General features: G+C 38.8%; 1 protein-coding gene across 2 annotated transcripts in view; it reads left to right on the plus strand.

The window, feature by feature from the left end:
- The window catches only part of STXBP5L (syntaxin binding protein 5L), a 216,494-nt gene that overhangs the window by 117,750 nt on the left and 82,216 nt on the right, over positions 1–16,528 (plus strand). For both annotated transcript variants that reach the window (XM_050897290.1, XM_050897298.1), the window contains exons 7-10: positions 5,957–6,040; positions 13,775–13,898; positions 15,491–15,569; positions 15,746–15,900. In XM_050897290.1, the coding sequence (XP_050753247.1) occupies positions 5,957–6,040; positions 13,775–13,898; positions 15,491–15,569; positions 15,746–15,900 (442 nt within the window). The remainder of the gene's footprint in view (positions 1–5,956; positions 6,041–13,774; positions 13,899–15,490; positions 15,570–15,745; positions 15,901–16,528) is intronic.

Raw genomic sequence — 16,528 nt, forward strand, 5'->3', positions numbered from 1 at the left:
AAGGTGAACTATGTGCAAATGATGCACTTGCCAGCTCTAAGCCTTTTTGGAAGAATCACAATAGATCAAGCAATTTAGAATACAGCAAATAAAGTAATTAAACGCTATGAAGCTTAGTGTTTTAGCCTCAAATCAGAAGCCATCAAGAAATGCTATTTAACTATCTATGGCAAAATACCTGATAAAAATAAAGGTTTATTGATGAGGCGTAACTCTTGTTCACTGGCCAACAACAGAAGCTGCTGCTGACCTAACTAAAACACACAGTGTAGGGAAAAAGGATATGATACTAAAAGAAAAAATGGTCTTGTGAGTGAACATCTCTTACAGGAATGTCATGCACTGTGTCCAAACAGAAATCTAAAATATTTTGACTTCAGCAGAAAGAGAGAAGATGAAAAGGTCCCAGGAAAGGGAGTTAGAGGAGAACTTGCTTAGAAATACAATTGCTTGTTGCTCAGAGGGCACATTGGGGACATCTGGGCACTGATGAAGTACTAGCATACTAACAACAACAGCAACAGCAAAATCAGATGGATCCCTATGAAAAACAAACACTGGAAATTTGTGGGGAGAAAGAGTAGAAAATGTAAGCCAAACTGAAACCATCCCAGTGCAGCTGTTTGTATCATTAATAGATTGAGAGTGGTGTAAAGAGCAAATTGGTGCTAATAAAATACATGCAGATTTGCAGAATGTGGAATTGATAGTGTTTGATGTTTACAGGAAGATATCAGTAAAAGGTACACACAGATGTAAGAAAAGATCCAAGCACTAAATCAAAAGACATAGCTCTAGATCAAAAAATCCAACAGTAGAGAAAAAAAATAAAATTTTTCAACTAAGTCTCATTAAACTTTGGTTGAAAGAATGAAAGATAAAACAATCTTTCTTCAGAATGGGGAAAAAATGAAAAAAACACAACTTCTGGGACTTTCGCTGTTCAGCATAGTCATAAACAACCTAGAAAAGAGAGTAAGCAGTGATGTGATCAGGTTTGCTGGACTTTAGGAGGCGGAGAAATTGAGCAGTAAAATGGCAGGTTAAATACTGTCTTTTGTAAGTATTCAGTGTAAATGATGGGAAGTGATATGTGTGGGGGAAAATATTTCTAACTTTACATATAAAACAATGGGTCTGAGCTGATCATTACTGTTTGGTATCAAGAGCTTTGAGTGATGATTGATAGTTCAATGAAAATGTCAGCTCATTGCTCGGTAGTGACCAATAAAGAAACTCTAAATTAGGTATTACCTGGAGAAGAATAGAGAACAAAAGAGCACTATTGCATAAATGCATGGTTGACTTGCCTGCTGAATACTGAGTATATTTGTCCTTCGATCTCAAAAAGAACATAATTGTGCTGAAAGAAATTCAGAGAAGGGGCAAGGTTTTCTATATGAGACACGACTAAGTGAGACAGGACAATTCATTGTGGAAAAGAGCTGATTGTGATTCTAAGTTTGAAAATCACAATTGTATGAAGAAGGTAGAAACAGTTCATAGTCTCTTTCAATACAAAAACTATCAAATGAAGCTAACAAAGGTCAGATTCCAAACAAGCCAATTAAGTACTTCTTCACATATGCAATGGGTAGAAGCTGTAAAACTTTTTCCAAATGGTGCTGTGGGTGCTGAAAATGTATATTGGTCACAAGGGAGACTAGAAAAGTTAACACAAGAGAAATCAATTTGAGGTTTACTGATGAGGTTTGCTGAGTTTTCCTAAAAGGTTATTAAAGATGAGGTTAAACAGAGTCATGTCTAGTTGAGGAGCTGGCTATCTTTGAATGAGAAAATTACTTAGGCTGAGAGAATATGTGAGAGTATGATAAGTACTTGCCCTCCTCCCATATTGTTCTTTGGTATTTGCTCTTGGCCATTTAAGTACAAGATACTGTGATAGGTAGACCTTTTGTTTAATTTAGCAGAGTTGTTCTTAGGTAATAGAGCTGTTTCAAGATAGTTCTACATACCCTGCTTAGCTTCTTAGCTTCAGGTTGACCAAAGACCACCAAGAGGTGCTGGTGAGAGAAATCAGACTCCCCACATCACTTCATGGGGGGCAGCAGATAAAAGTGTTCTTTACATATGCTGCAGGAATTAAATAGCAGGTACAAATCAGTCATAATCATTGCTCAAAATACAGATATTCCTGTACTCTACAAGTACAAGGGTATCGCACTCTGCAAGGGTCCAGTGGTATATCCTTCTCTGGGGTATCACGAAGTTGTTTACACATCTGGGCACATTTTGCTGAAGTAAATATTTTGCATTCTCCTATGGGCACTGAGTGGTTAAGAGTCCTAAAACACAGCCAAACCTTTCCAAATCTAGGACAATCATAAGATCTCTTTTTGAAAGCCAGCGAAATTTGTGTGCTGGCTGTATATTCATCTTTTTAAAATTCTTTAAATTCCTAAAAGTTCCAGTTTATATCAGTGACTGATGACCAATTTTTCTGTGCCAAAAGAGTGAATGTAATTTCAGAAGACTTCTGCCATTCAAAATTTTTCCAGAGTGCCCTCCAGGCAAACTATCAAGGCAGACTTTGGAGACAGTCTCTTTTATGAATCTAGCAAGCTGTGGCTGGAAGACAGACATCAAAGAGAATTTGGGCATTTAATGCGTCACTGAAGAACAATTTGGGGACCTAGTGATTAAGTTCATGAAATATAACTGTGTCTGCCAAATCAATGAATAAGTGTACATTAGGAACAGACTGAAGTGCACAGACATTTGTAAGTGGCAGATCTGTAGCAAACATGATTTTTCTTGCTGACAAAGGAAAAGACATTAACTGCAATGATCTGCAGTTTCCCAGCAAATGGAGAAAGCTTAATAGGAAAAGGTTTAATGTTATTAACTATTAGCTGGTGAACTAAACTCCCTATCTCCGAGTCTGTGTTTTGAGATCTAATAACACCTAAATACAGCGTGCATTTGGCAGGCTTGGTTTTTTTTCCTCCCAGCTGTTTTGTGCTACCAGGACAAGGAAGGGGCTGGCTGGCATGTACCAGGATGCAATTAGTTGATTGTAAAGGAGAAATTTCCCTAAAACACTGTCATTAAAAGCATTTCATGAAGAAGGATTTAAGTCAAAATGTGGAGAACTCCACTAGACGAGGAAGATCTTGCCAGGACTCCTCCCTCCTTCAAATTCTGTCCAGTCTTCTGCATGTTTCTTAACCTAATTAAGCATGAATAATTAAACAAGGTGCCAGGAAACACAAGCTGAAAAGAAATCTTTGGTTTTTTCCTTCCTGGACTCTTTTCACACATATTTACATGTATTTTTCTTTTTTGTCTATGTTTTCCCCTCCAACTGCATTTATGGATGCTTTATTTTTTACCTCTATTACAGACATAAAGCTTGTGTTATAGATCTCTCAAGTGCTCACCATGGCCACGAGGAGTGCGAATGTTTGAGTTTCCTATGGTTCAGACAGGTCAGAGTTCAGAGCATCATAAATATACTGGCAATGAGACTAATCACATTCACCCAGTTGGAATTCTGACTTTAGTGTCATACCGCAGTACTAGTAGTTAGGCAGCATGGCTACCATCTGAGCAAAGAGAGAGATATTCCCGGCTATGCAGCAAATCTGTTTATCTTTCAACTTCTGTTTATCTTTCAACTTCTTCCCTGAAATCACAGCACTTTGTATCTTGCAATTCTGTAGCGCTGTTGTGCATTAAGCATTTCAGCAATAGATCAGGTGAAATGCTGTCTCTGATAGGAAGCATTTAGCCTTTTAGTAATTACCTGGAGCATGATATCTTTGCAAAAGAGAGTGATAAAAATCAAAAGACAAGCCTGCTTCACCAGGGAGAAAGGCTTATTAAGAAACAGGGTCACATACTAAATGTCTTTCTATTCCTTCAGTTTCCTGAATATATTTGTACAAAAGCTAGGGTGAAAAGAATACTGGTAGATACGAACTGAACTCAACTGGTTTGGTACCCAGCTGTAATGCACTGGTGCAAGTGCTTATTATGATGACAGTAAGGAAGGCACTCACACTCCATAACATATTGATTAAAATACCATTTATTGGAGTCAATATAAAAAGGATGGTGAGAACCCCAAGTTGTGTAGCATTGGATGAACCTCCAATAAGGGCACAGCACGCTGTGAAGAGGTTTGCCAGCATTTTGGTCTTTAGAGATCTCAAAAGATTTTTTTTTTTTTTAAAAAACTATCCATTTCTGCTGTCAAGCAAAAGGATGTTCACATGAGACATACTGCCTTACATTAAAAACACAAAGGTGTTGTCACTGCCTTTACCAAGTGGGAGCTGCCTACAGGCTTCTTTAGAATTAGCCAGCTAAGTTTGTCTTGTGGCCAAGGAATATGTGCAGCACAACACAGGCCTGAAAGCCAAGTGCTATGTGCAGCACACCATGGCACAGCACAGGCCTGCACCTACTCAGGTTAACTGCTATGTGGATCACTAACTCCTGGATATACAATTGTCTTCCATTTAGGATCACTACACTAACAGTGAAAGCAGTCACAGTAAGACGCTTCTTTGTTCACTCTCTCAATGGCAGTCTATTATCCCAGAATATGGCTTCCTGACACAAGTGCTGTCCAGTTAGCTGCGTGCTTTCTGAACAGGATGTCTTTTCACATTTACTCTGCCACAGAATCCCATATGGACCCGTCGAGAGCAAAAATGATAAATATTCTGGAATTTCTCCAGGACAGTTTGAATTTTTTTCAGGAGCAAAATTCTTAAGTAATCAGGTATTGTTCATATTCAGGTATTAAATATTTTAACTATAAATCATTCCCAGATCAGGTAATACATCTCCACATAATGAATATTCTCCTGGCAATATAAAGAATCATATCTAGTAGGACTGAGAGTATTCCCAGACTCTTTTATAGCAGTATTGATGTATCAATTATATTTAACTTGGAAACAAAGTGATGTTTTGTTTAGCAGTCCAGCCAAGTTTCATTTTTATGACTTATGCAAGCTAAAGTGAGTGATAGCAAAGATGCTGGTAAGGTTTCACAGACTAAGAGATAGTCTTGTCATTCTGCTCAAATTCTTAATATAGAAAATGTAAATTCTTGCCTGCATTCTGTGATCCATGTGTTTATGGACAAAGAACAACTGCAGTTATCACTGCAGGACTTCACATCTTCCATAAGATCTGAAATTAATTGTGTTCAAATGAAGAGCACTCAGTACAGTGCCAGATCAATAATTCAGATCTTTTCAATAGAGACAAGGAGAAAGGATTGTGTTCATTCTTATTTTTCTCCTGAGCATCGTTTTTCTTCTCTTTCATCTTTTCACAAATCTTCTTTGCTGATATTTCTCAGGTGTGCATGACGGTATGACATACCAGTTCTAGAAGAAGTAAAAATTGGCATACCAGTTAATTTATTTTCAATTTCTAGGAAAGCAAGCAATTTATTCTGTACAGGGGGAGTTCTTCAAAATGTTTTAAAGCAATAGAAAGCAGAAATTAAAGGAATATAAGTAGCTGAATGAGAGTTTAATTTGGTGACTCTGGTTTGAAGTTATTTAAGTAATCTCTCGGGTGTCAAACAGTTTTCCCTTCAACCATGGGCAAGGAATGTAAGAGCTGACAGGAACATGCTACGGTCTTATTTTCTCAGCAGATACACAATTGTGGAGACTGCCAGGCACATAATCTTGCAGAAAAAACAAAGAAAAAAAGGTGTATAAAGCACATTTTTTCTTCCATATCAGATCTTAAATTGTCAGTAATGAGAAGTAATTTATACTGAAAGATAATGTGAAAGCAAGGTATTATATTACATGTAGCGCAAACTACAATCTTGCACATCAGTTTGGCATTTCTTTTTATAGTGCTTATTTATTTTTTAAAAATCTCTTAAAACCATGAAGTTCTTCAATATTTGTATATACCTTTTGAATCTGAAACTATAATTGTGTTTGTTTCCCTCCTCCAGCTATTGATAGGCTATGAAAATGGGACTGTCGTACTCTGGGACTTACGATCTAAAAGAGCTGATTTGAGAGCTTATTATGATGAGGTAAGCAATTTCCATTAGTTCAGGAAAACTGTTATTCAGCAATTTGTCGTGTGTCTTATCAAGCAGATGGATATTTATCTTAAGGCATTGCTTGTTCTGGAAATACTGTTTGTACTATGCTTTTGAACAATTTATTGACAATAGAAGTCAAAACCTGAAATCTCTAGTTCTAACGCGTTAGGCTCTTGTGAGTGTACTACAACACGGAGTCTCTTCCCCTTGATTCTGACAAGTTCATCAGCTTCTGTGTGGGGATCCTCAGTTGAGCAGAGTGTAGTAATGAGCTGACCTGAGATATAGCTACATTAGGAATTATATAATTAACTTTACTGAGTGTTACTAGAACATTAATTAGAATGAAAGACAAATTAATTTGTAGGGCTATTGATATTACCTACTACTCAAGATCTGATTAAAAGGTTTTCAAAATTGTATTCTCATAGTATTATCAGACAATTGTCTCTTGCTGTTTGTAAGCAGATTGTATCAAACTGCTGTGGGTTGACCCTGGCTGGATGCCAGGTGCCCACCAAAGCCGCTCTATCACTCCCCTCCTCAACTGGACAGGGGAGAGAAAATAAAGCGAAAGGCTCGTGGGTCGAGATAAGGACAGGGAGATCACTCACCAATTATCGTCACCGGCAAAACAGACTCAACTTGGGGAAAAATTAATTTAATTTATTACTAGTCAAATCAGAGTAGGATAATGAGAAATAAAACCAAATCTTAAAAACACCTTCCCCCCACCCCTCCCTTCTTCCCAGGCTTAACTTTACTCCTGAACTTTCTACCTCCTCCCCCACCAAGTGGCACAGGGGGACGGGGAATGGGGGTTTGGGTCAGTTCATCACATGTTGTTTCTGCCGCTCCTTCCTCGTCAGGGGGAGGACTCCTCACACTCTTCTGCGGCTCCAGCGTGGGGTCCCTCCCGTGGGAGACAGTCCTCCATGAACTTCTCCAACGTGAGTCCTTCCCATGGGCTGCAGTTCTTCACGAACTGCTCCAGCATGGGTCCCTTCCACGAGCTGCAGTCCTTCAGGAACAGACTGCTCCAGCGTGGGTCCCCTGCGGGGTCACAAGTCCTGCCAGCAAACCTGCTTCAGCATGGGCTGCTCTGTCCACAGGTCCTGCCAGGAGCCTGCTCCAGCGTGGGCTTCCCATGGGGTCACAGCCTCCTTCGGGCATCCACCTGCTCCAGCGTGGGGTCCTCCATGGGCCGCAGGTGGATATCTACTCTACCGTGGACCTCCAAGGGCTGCAGGGGGACAGCCTGCCTCACCATGGTCTTCACCACGGGCTGCAGGGGAATCTCTGCTCTGGTGCCTGGAGCACCTCCTCCCCCTCCTTCTTCACTGACCTTGGTGTCTGCGGAGTTGTTCCTCTCACATCTTCTCACCCCTCTCTCCCTCTGCAACTGCTACTGCCCTGTAACTTCTTTTCCCTTTCTTAAATATGTTAGCCCAGAGGTGCTACCACTGTTGCTGATGGGCTCGGCCTTGGCCAGCGGCGGGTCCGTCTTGGAACCCGCTGGCATTGACTTTATCAGACATAGGGGAAGCTTCTAGCAGCTTCTCACAGAAGCCACCCCTGTAGCCCCCCACTACCAAAACCTTGCCACGCAAACCCAATACACAAACACAGATGCAGTTCTTGTATCAATAAACAGGCTGTTTAAAAAATAGATATATTCCTAGTTATTGTGATTTTAGTACTAGCCCTAGGAAAAAACATCGTTTGTTCTGCCAGCCCTTCTGTAAAGTGGACGAATGTGAAGGCAACTACAACTGAAGGTAGAAAAAGACATTTTCTTTAAAGTGATCCAGGCAGTAACTGGTTTCCTGTAGTTCTCTTTCCTTCTTCATCTTGCCACCTTATTGCATGTAAGGAGTATACACATTTGTTTTCACTCTAAAAAGTAATCTGAAGTATATCTGAATCCTGCACTCTTTCAGGCCTCTTTTCACAGACACATTAACACTACACTGAGCTTCAAGGTTAAGATTCTGAGCATCCACACAGCAAATGTTCTAAAGGACACGGTAATTCGGAGTTTAAACAGGCCAGCACTTAAGCCTCAAGACATGCCCACTAAATTGTCTCTAAATGACAGTCTGCCTGTGCATACGCTTGTGAAATTGCACCAGTTCTATTACTTAAGACTGGACAACTTTTTCCTTTTACAGGTCTCCTGGGGGGGTCTGTTCACTCACTGTCCTCTCTAGTGCTCAGAATGAGACTACATAAAACAGGATCTTCATAATACTGGGGTTTGTTGGGGTTTTTTTCTTGTTGAGACAGAGTGGTTGGGTGTTGAAAATTTCTCATACAGTTCAGTTGTTCCGCATTTTTCAGGACTGTCCTCAGGAACTTTTTTTGGCCTTTTTATTAGTCATGTGCTTTCTTCCTCAGTGGTTACTTGCTGTGTCATTACTCCACTTTGTGCAACTTGTGATGGCCTGCTATTGTCTGCTGAAATAGTTGCAAGATTCTTATTTTGTCTTTAAAAGGGTTGTGTGACTAGCCATTGTACTTTATTCCAGACTTTCAGGCTCCAGAATGATAATATTCCAGATCTGCTAGGATTCCCCTAGGGAGCCCCTAAAAAGAGTTCCTTTTTAAATCCTGGGTTATATAATAGCTTTTGTGAGTCACAAATTATTAGTTTGGCATGTGCCGCTTGGTATTTGGCACCAACCTAAGTTTTCAAACCTACGCCTCTTCTTACAGATTGGTCACCTAAGATCACAGTCCAGAAAACATTGTTCCTGCTCCCCTTCACCATTCTATCTGGACTGATGCAAGGCCTCTGTGCCCCATGACATCTGACCAATCTTTCAGTATCATTGTTCTGGCACTGAGCCAGCCAGTTGCAATTGCAGGGAATCCGTGAGGTCTCAGATAAATTACTATAAATGTTCTGTATCTTCACTGAATACCAAAGTGCCTCTTTGAATGAGGTCTGAATGAAATTAATCCAGCCTCATTTTTTCTTACTATCATTATACTCTTTAGCACCAGTTTTGAAACTAATGTAGTCACCCTATTTGATGGTGAAAGAACTGGAAATCTCATGTAACTCACCAATTCCTCTTCTGGCATCTTTAAGGATTGTCAGATGGCACGGTCTTTTCTGGCTTATCAGTGGAGCAGATACTTCTGTTTAGCATCAAAAATTCCCCTGGCACCAGGCTTCTCCATTACCACTTGGTCTGTACAGTGAGAAACAGCTTATTTTCTTGTCTTTGATGGACTGTGAGTGTTCATCACCAAGGCAAGTTCTTTCTTCTCTGTAATCTTCTTCAGATAGCTGTCCAGCTTGGTAATGTCACTCAAAATAAATGTCAGCACCCTCAAGACTCCATCCGAATATTCATCCTTTCACAGGATCAAGCCTCAACTGGATTTCTCCTGTGTTACCCTTGATGGCATTGGATTTTAATCTCCCCAGACTGGCTGTTGAGGAGGCGGCTCTCTGTTGTTATTCAGATTTGTAGAACCTGTCACTGTGCAGCACAGGAGCGAGAAGTTAACAGCAGATATTTTTTGATACAGAAGAGGAAAGGAGGCTGGTAACTGATTGTCCATCTAGAAATCTAAATATTCTTCCTTTTTAAGTTCAAGATGGGAACTGTATCTGCTGACATTCAATTGTTATAGAGAGGAATAGTTTCATATCTCATGAATTTAAAGATACTTCTTTTCATACAGCCACAAGAAATGCTTTCATTTCATTATCAGTGAGAACCATTATTAAAAGGTCTCTTCCATTCAATTTTTCACTATGTTGAGTGCTGGTTTTTTGACTGAGGTCTTAGAAGTAGTGAACACTCAGCTCAGGTGGAATAGGTCCTCTTTACTGGCACACTTAAACAGTTGGCTAACAAAAGGATCATCAAGAGATAACAGTTCTCAGTCCACTAGGACATCTCCACTGTGAAATCTTGCCTATCCTTTCTAGGCTGCATGGTATTGTCATACCAGGGTGATGCTTCATATCACATGAGACTTGCAGACATGGATACGAGACATACGTTGCAGACATCTCCTCAGAATATGGGTAATCTTACGACAGGGAGGTGAGTTGTTTCCTACAATATTAGCAGGATCTGTCAAATACTTGCAGAAGCATGCCCTTTCATGTTCCTTGCCATCCAGATTAATGTCATGGACACATTGCTTCTAGAATAAACAGCTCACTGAGACAACCCAATAGCGTGTAAGTGATGGAGCTAAAGACCCTGCCCCCTGTTTATAGACCTGTAATTGCAGCATTTACAGCTGCATTCCTTACTCCATCTTCATCATGCTATACTTCATGTCTTGAAAGCTGGGAACCTTTCATAGATAAAACGTGTCCGCTCATTTCCAGTGAGAGTGCTTCTCACCAAGGATAGAAAAGACTGTACAAGTTGTATTATCTGGAACTTCTCTGCTTGGTGTTCTTGTAAGCCTGTATCTTCCCTTTAAATCTTCTCCCTGATACTTATGGTTTACTTGCTGCAGCTAAAAGTAGTCCTGTCTCTCTTTTAGCCCCACTGATGACCAGTTAGAGGCTGCCTCAGTTCATCAGCTCCTGATACAAGGAGTTTCTATGTTTTCTTCTCTGCTGTGTCAAAGCTTCTCAAGAGATTAAAATGTTCTCGCTTGTGAAACACTTGGTCCCAGAGTGGAGCTTGAACCTGCTGCTAAAGAATCTTGTGTCTGCTCTTCAAGATGTCAGCTGCAAATTTGTTTCTTTGTGTGATGATGATTGTCATCTTCTCAGTGGCAATATGTATGAGATATTCAGGCCCTTTCAATCAATGCTTCTATATGATGCCCTCTATAAAAGGCTTTCCTTGCAAATCCTTTTATAAATTCCTTCAAAAGTTTATTTCCATCGATTGGTATAAAAAGAGAGCACATACACAAGACAGATCCTTCAAAGGATTCTCAAGTTATTATTGATAGTTGGCAGACCCAAAAAACCAGCCATCTTCATATGCAGACTGTTTAAAAGTTTGACAGATTGGGTCAACACACATTCAGAGCTTCCTGAAGCATAGTCATCATCTTTCATTAGAACATATCTCCAAAAGGAAGCTGCAGAGTTCACAGAGACATTCGCCAAATGACATCTCCCTGCTTTTATCAAACGCTATGCCATTATGGAAGTATCAAATCGGATGTGGCCCTTGCTGTAGTGGTCCTGCAGTACTACTAACACAAAGGATTCTTAAGATTCAAGCAATAGGATGAGATGAGTATGGTGCTTGTTCAAAATATAGCTAAAAGTGGTCCTAAAGTCCCCGTGAGTTCTTCGCAGTGGAGGAGGTTTGTTGTTGGGAAGGAACTGAAATGGTATTGGACATGCTTAATTTTAGTACGTGCTGAGTATGAGAGAAGATGGAATATGTATGCAGCCACTGTGGGTATTGCAGAAGGAGAAACATACCCAATCTGGAGTGATATGCTTTATGTGCATACACTGTGTGAACATTCACATGAGTCACCCACTGTGATGAACTCCTGTTCTAAGCAAATAACTGCTCCTTTTTTGTGTGAATGCTAAAGAAGTGGATCAGAATGCTAGACACATTCTAGCAGAGAGAAAATTAGGGACTTGTTCAGTACCACCTTTCAGTATTAGTCGTGACTCCCAGCTGAGACCTCCAAAAGCGATTCTAAGTATTTCTTGCCCATTTTGGGGCAAAGTCTGACAGGTGAGTTTGAGTTGCTGCTATGCCGACTGTGTGACAGGAGCATTCCGCCTCAGCTCCCCTCAACAGGAGGTTTATGCTGGCAGGTGGCACCCAGTAGCTGAGAGGCAGTTTAACAAGCAGCGTGGTACAATTTTCAGCTGCTAGTTACTAGCTCCTGCTCAGACAGAGGTAGCAACTGTAACCATGTGAAATGTTTCTATGTGTGATAGCACATCAAAAGCAGATTCAAATTTGGCATGATAGCAAGCATGAATGAGCTCATGTCAGAATTAGTTTGCATGAGGATAGACAAGTGAAGCAGCGCTCCCCACAGATCTAAGGTTCTTACTACCTGAGAGCAATGGCGTTGGACTCTGTATGAACCATCTTTCTGTGTTGTCTTTTGTTGCTTCAGTTATAGTTTGGTATCTTCTGGGTCTTTAAAGGAATTGTGTGCCAACCCCCTCTGGTAGGTAGAAGTTTGAATGACACCCATTATGTCACTCGAAGATAAATATCTGGAGTTCATTTTGTTCAGCTCTGTTTGTTGAGTCTTTATTGGCATGACTAGCTTACTAGTGTGTTAGCAAAGCATTCATATACAAGGCATGTCAGATTCCTATTAAAACATCTGGGTCATCTTAATGCAAAAGCTCATTTGTGGCTATGCTGTCCAGCCTCAGGAGCTGAGTAAAGTTTTGGTAAAGGGTCACAGCCTTTTCGTTGGTTCCTTCTGATATTCCCTCCAGACCATGAGCCGTTACCAACCGTAACAATCAATATACTTATTAAAAGAGGAAGACCAACAGGGAGTTTTGAATAGTGACCAGTAGCACTTAGGTTTATTTCTTGTCAGCTTAAGCAAAATTGATATGAACAACTCCAATTCTGACTTACGAATACCCAGGCATGATTTTAAAGTGATTTGAATAAATCAGGTAAATGGCCATATGCAGTTGTAAGTGCATGCAAGGCCTTAGCATTTCCTGGGTTGCAAAAATGGAAATTTATTAAACTGCATTCAAAAAAAGGTCTCTTATTTACATTTACATAAAAACATATTGCGCTTTTTGCTATTTGGCAGCTAACATTTCTGGAAGGGAAATGGATTCAAGGGAAAATTCTGTGAGTTTGTGCTTCTGAGGGCAGTATGTGAGAAACTGTGGTATACAATGAATCAATACTTTGTTTTGTCAGAAAATGGCTTTTGTTAGTTTCCAGCACATACCAGTGAAAATGAAGGACTTACACCATTATCCTTTCAGCTAGTTTGATGTAATTATGGATATTTTCAGGCAGTTCCACTAATTATGCACAAAATACTAAGAATGGTCTATTAATTTTTGAACTGTTGCTTTTTGGTATACATAACATTCATCATGTGGTACTTGCATTGTGTATATAGGAGTGCGATATTCCTCTTCTCTGAAGCACTATCATCTGTTCCAAAAGTATCTCACATCATTGTTTTGGTAATTTCCTATATCAGTGAAACAATCCTGATCTCTTTAGTGGTTTTGGTTTTATATAAAACATCCCAGATTTCTGTGTACTTGCTCTGAAACTTAAGTATGCGGGCAGAAAAAATTATTCAAGAACAGAGTACTGTTTCTACTTTTCCTAAATAGTCCTCTGGGGAAGACTGCATGTGTTCTGTGTTACCTGTAAAACTTGTTACACAGAATTCCCTGTAGGTTTGCCAGATGAAATACTTCTAAGGAGAGCTATCAGATGTATTATGATTGTACTGTATGTCCCTTGTTCCCATACTTTTATCTTAATACCCTGTTCCTTCAATTTTGGTCTGATTCAGTACAGGCTTTCTTACATTCTAGTGTTATGTTAGCATTTATAAGGAATTGTTTTGCTTGACTAGCAGTAGATTACAGCCATTGGTTACTAAAAAGTGCTGGTAATGGACTTTAGACAAACAAGAACCATCCAACTGTTGATATACCATTAGATTAATATAATCCAAAGTCATACATTAAAATATCATTAGTGTAAACACTATATCCCATTTCAGTCTCAAGTTCTTCTTTCATTTCTGTAGGCTATTCATTCTGTTGCTTGGCATCATGAAGGAAAACAGTTCATGTGCAGTCACTCTGATGGCAGCTTGACCCTATGGAATCTGAAAAGTCCTAACAGACCATTCCAGACCACAATTCCACATGGTAATTTTGATAGTTAAAATGTATAACTAAGAAGCCATACAGTATTCTCCATGCTGTTTGCTAATACCTGTGTTTATTTCATTTTTTATTGTAGCCCAGATCCAGAGTTGCTTCTTGCATAAATAGCTGCAAAATATTATAAAAATCAGAGAGCAATTTTGATCAAACTTTTTTTTTAATTGGTGTCATAAATACTTCTTACTGGTTAATATTGCTCTAATGTCTTCTTTTATACAATTCATCTTAATAGTCTACTGCTGGTCTTTGACACCCTCAGGCTATGGGATTTTCACATTTCTTTCTTTTATATTTTGTACTTATGTGCTCGTATGTGCAATTTTCACAAGAAGTAATACATTTTGTACAAGGCACCGTGTTGCTTGTTATAGAGATGGTACAAGGCTTCCCAAGTCACTGCAATGAAGAATTTAAAGGAGCCATATTAAGAAATGGCTGTATCTTTTATGGCTGAGACTTTTTATGCCATTGCTTCCTATAAATGAGGTAAAAAGGTATTGACTCTATTGCAAATCAATACATTACCAAGAAGCCTGACTGGGTGGAGTGGGCGGAATAAGGAGAAGGCAAGATCTATGTAGCCCAGAAAAGTTTTAGCATTTTCTTAAATTTCTTAATTCCTTTCATTTTATCATTTTTAGTCATAGAATTGTACTTTATGTCAGAAGGGAGCTCTCAGAGGTCATCTAGTCTAACCCCCAGCTCAAAACAGGCCTGATTAGATCAGTTAGCTCAGGTCAGTGTCCAGTTGACACTGGACACTTGAACGCTTCCAACAACAAATTGCACAACCTCTCTGGGCAACGTCTTCCAGTATTTAATGACCCTCATGTTACAAATTTTTTTGCTAATATCTAACCAGAATTTCGCATGTCACAACTTGAGCCCTTTGCCTCCTGTCATGTCACTGTGCATCTCTGAGAACACCACTGGAACCTCTGGCTCCATCTACACTGTATCCTCCAATCAGATTGTTGTTGAAAGCAACCACAGGCTTTCCAAAGTAACAAAACCAAAATTGTTTTTTTTTTGGTTTACAAGTGACTTTTCTGTGACTGGAAGAAAGTACTGGAAGAAAGTACTGAGCCATAATTAACCAAGAACCCGTGTATTTCAGTTGTACACTTCATTTAATTTTATCACTCAACTAGTTACACTCCAGAGCATGTAACATTTTGTCAACAAAAGGAATTGAGTCAAAGAATGACTTAGGAAAAAAATAAACTGTTTACGGTCATAATGTGTCAGAAAAAATGTATACATTTGGTCAAATTCATTAATTATTAGTTAAGTGTCATCCTTCTCAGTAATCTGCATGGTTTTTAGATGTCTTTGAAGTGTGATCTATGGTCCTTTAGATGTATGTGGCAGTGAAAACATAAAGCCGTAATAAATGTAATTAATTTAGACAAATGCATATTTTACAGAAATAGGAGCTAATACTCATCATCTTCTGTAGCTTTAAAGTTCCATTCTCTTACTGCTTATACAGTTGCTTCAATGTGTATGTTTTAGTTTGATAGTTCTATTATCATGATGTTTTAATACAGTTTTCATCTTCTTTCTTTCCTTAGGAAAAATTCAAAGAGATGGAAAAAAACCTGAATCTTGTAAACCAATTCTTAAAGTAGAGTACAAGACCTGTAAAAACAGGTATGTTTTTAATTCTGTAATTAACTCAGTGTTACATTCCTGAGTTAAAGTCCTTTGAGAATCTTTCCTGCTTTCTTTTTGCAAAGCTATTTATTATTTAAAGGTACTAAACCTATAATGTAAACTTGTACGTACTATGTAAACTTATAACTACTATGTTGGTTTTTTTAATACAGTGAACCATTTGTGATATTTTCTGGTGGACTGTCATATGATAAGGCTTGTCGAAGACCAAGTTTAACAATCATGCATGGGAAAGCAATTACAGTTCTTGAAATGGATCACCCTATAGTTGATTTTTTAACTCTTTGTGAAACACCATATCCAAATGGTGAGTTTATTAAGCAAAACACAGTTATAGAAAATATAAATGGAGTAATCTTCTCTCACACCTTAATTCCATTCCCCAGACTTCCATTCTCACAGTTGTCTCCATCTCAAGAAAATCACATCACTGAAAGTAACTGGATCTTCTTTGCATTCTCAATATAGGAAGCAAGTAATGAGTGGACAATAAAGCATGCATAAATCTCCAGATATAAGCTTGAAACACATGGGCTAGTGTGAGGAAATATTGCTATTAATCAAACATATGTGCTTATATTTCTGCTATTTTTCATGAGGCTGAAAATCTACAGATTGCTAAATTATTGAAGATTAAGCTATCACTTATCTGCAAAAAAGTTCTTACACTTCAGCCTGAATTGAACTCTTAAAAGTGTTTTGCTGCATATTGTGGGGCTGCCAAATTCTGAAGTACATTTACAGAAAACTCCAGAAAGTAAATTAAGAAAAGTTTTAAGTCAAAAAGAAACTAAGTTTAGCATTTTAAGCCCTCAGGCAGAAAAGTAAAATAAATCTTACATACGTAGCTAAATCAAATACATCTAAAAAAACCTTAGTAAAGATAAAGTGTATATTTGTTTCAATGTCATGCAAAAATTTAATTTTCAGTAATC

Source organism: Gymnogyps californianus, chromosome 1 (genome assembly GCF_018139145.2).
Source record: "Gymnogyps californianus isolate 813 chromosome 1, ASM1813914v2, whole genome shotgun sequence".
NCBI lineage: Eukaryota > Metazoa > Chordata > Aves > Accipitriformes > Cathartidae > Gymnogyps > Gymnogyps californianus.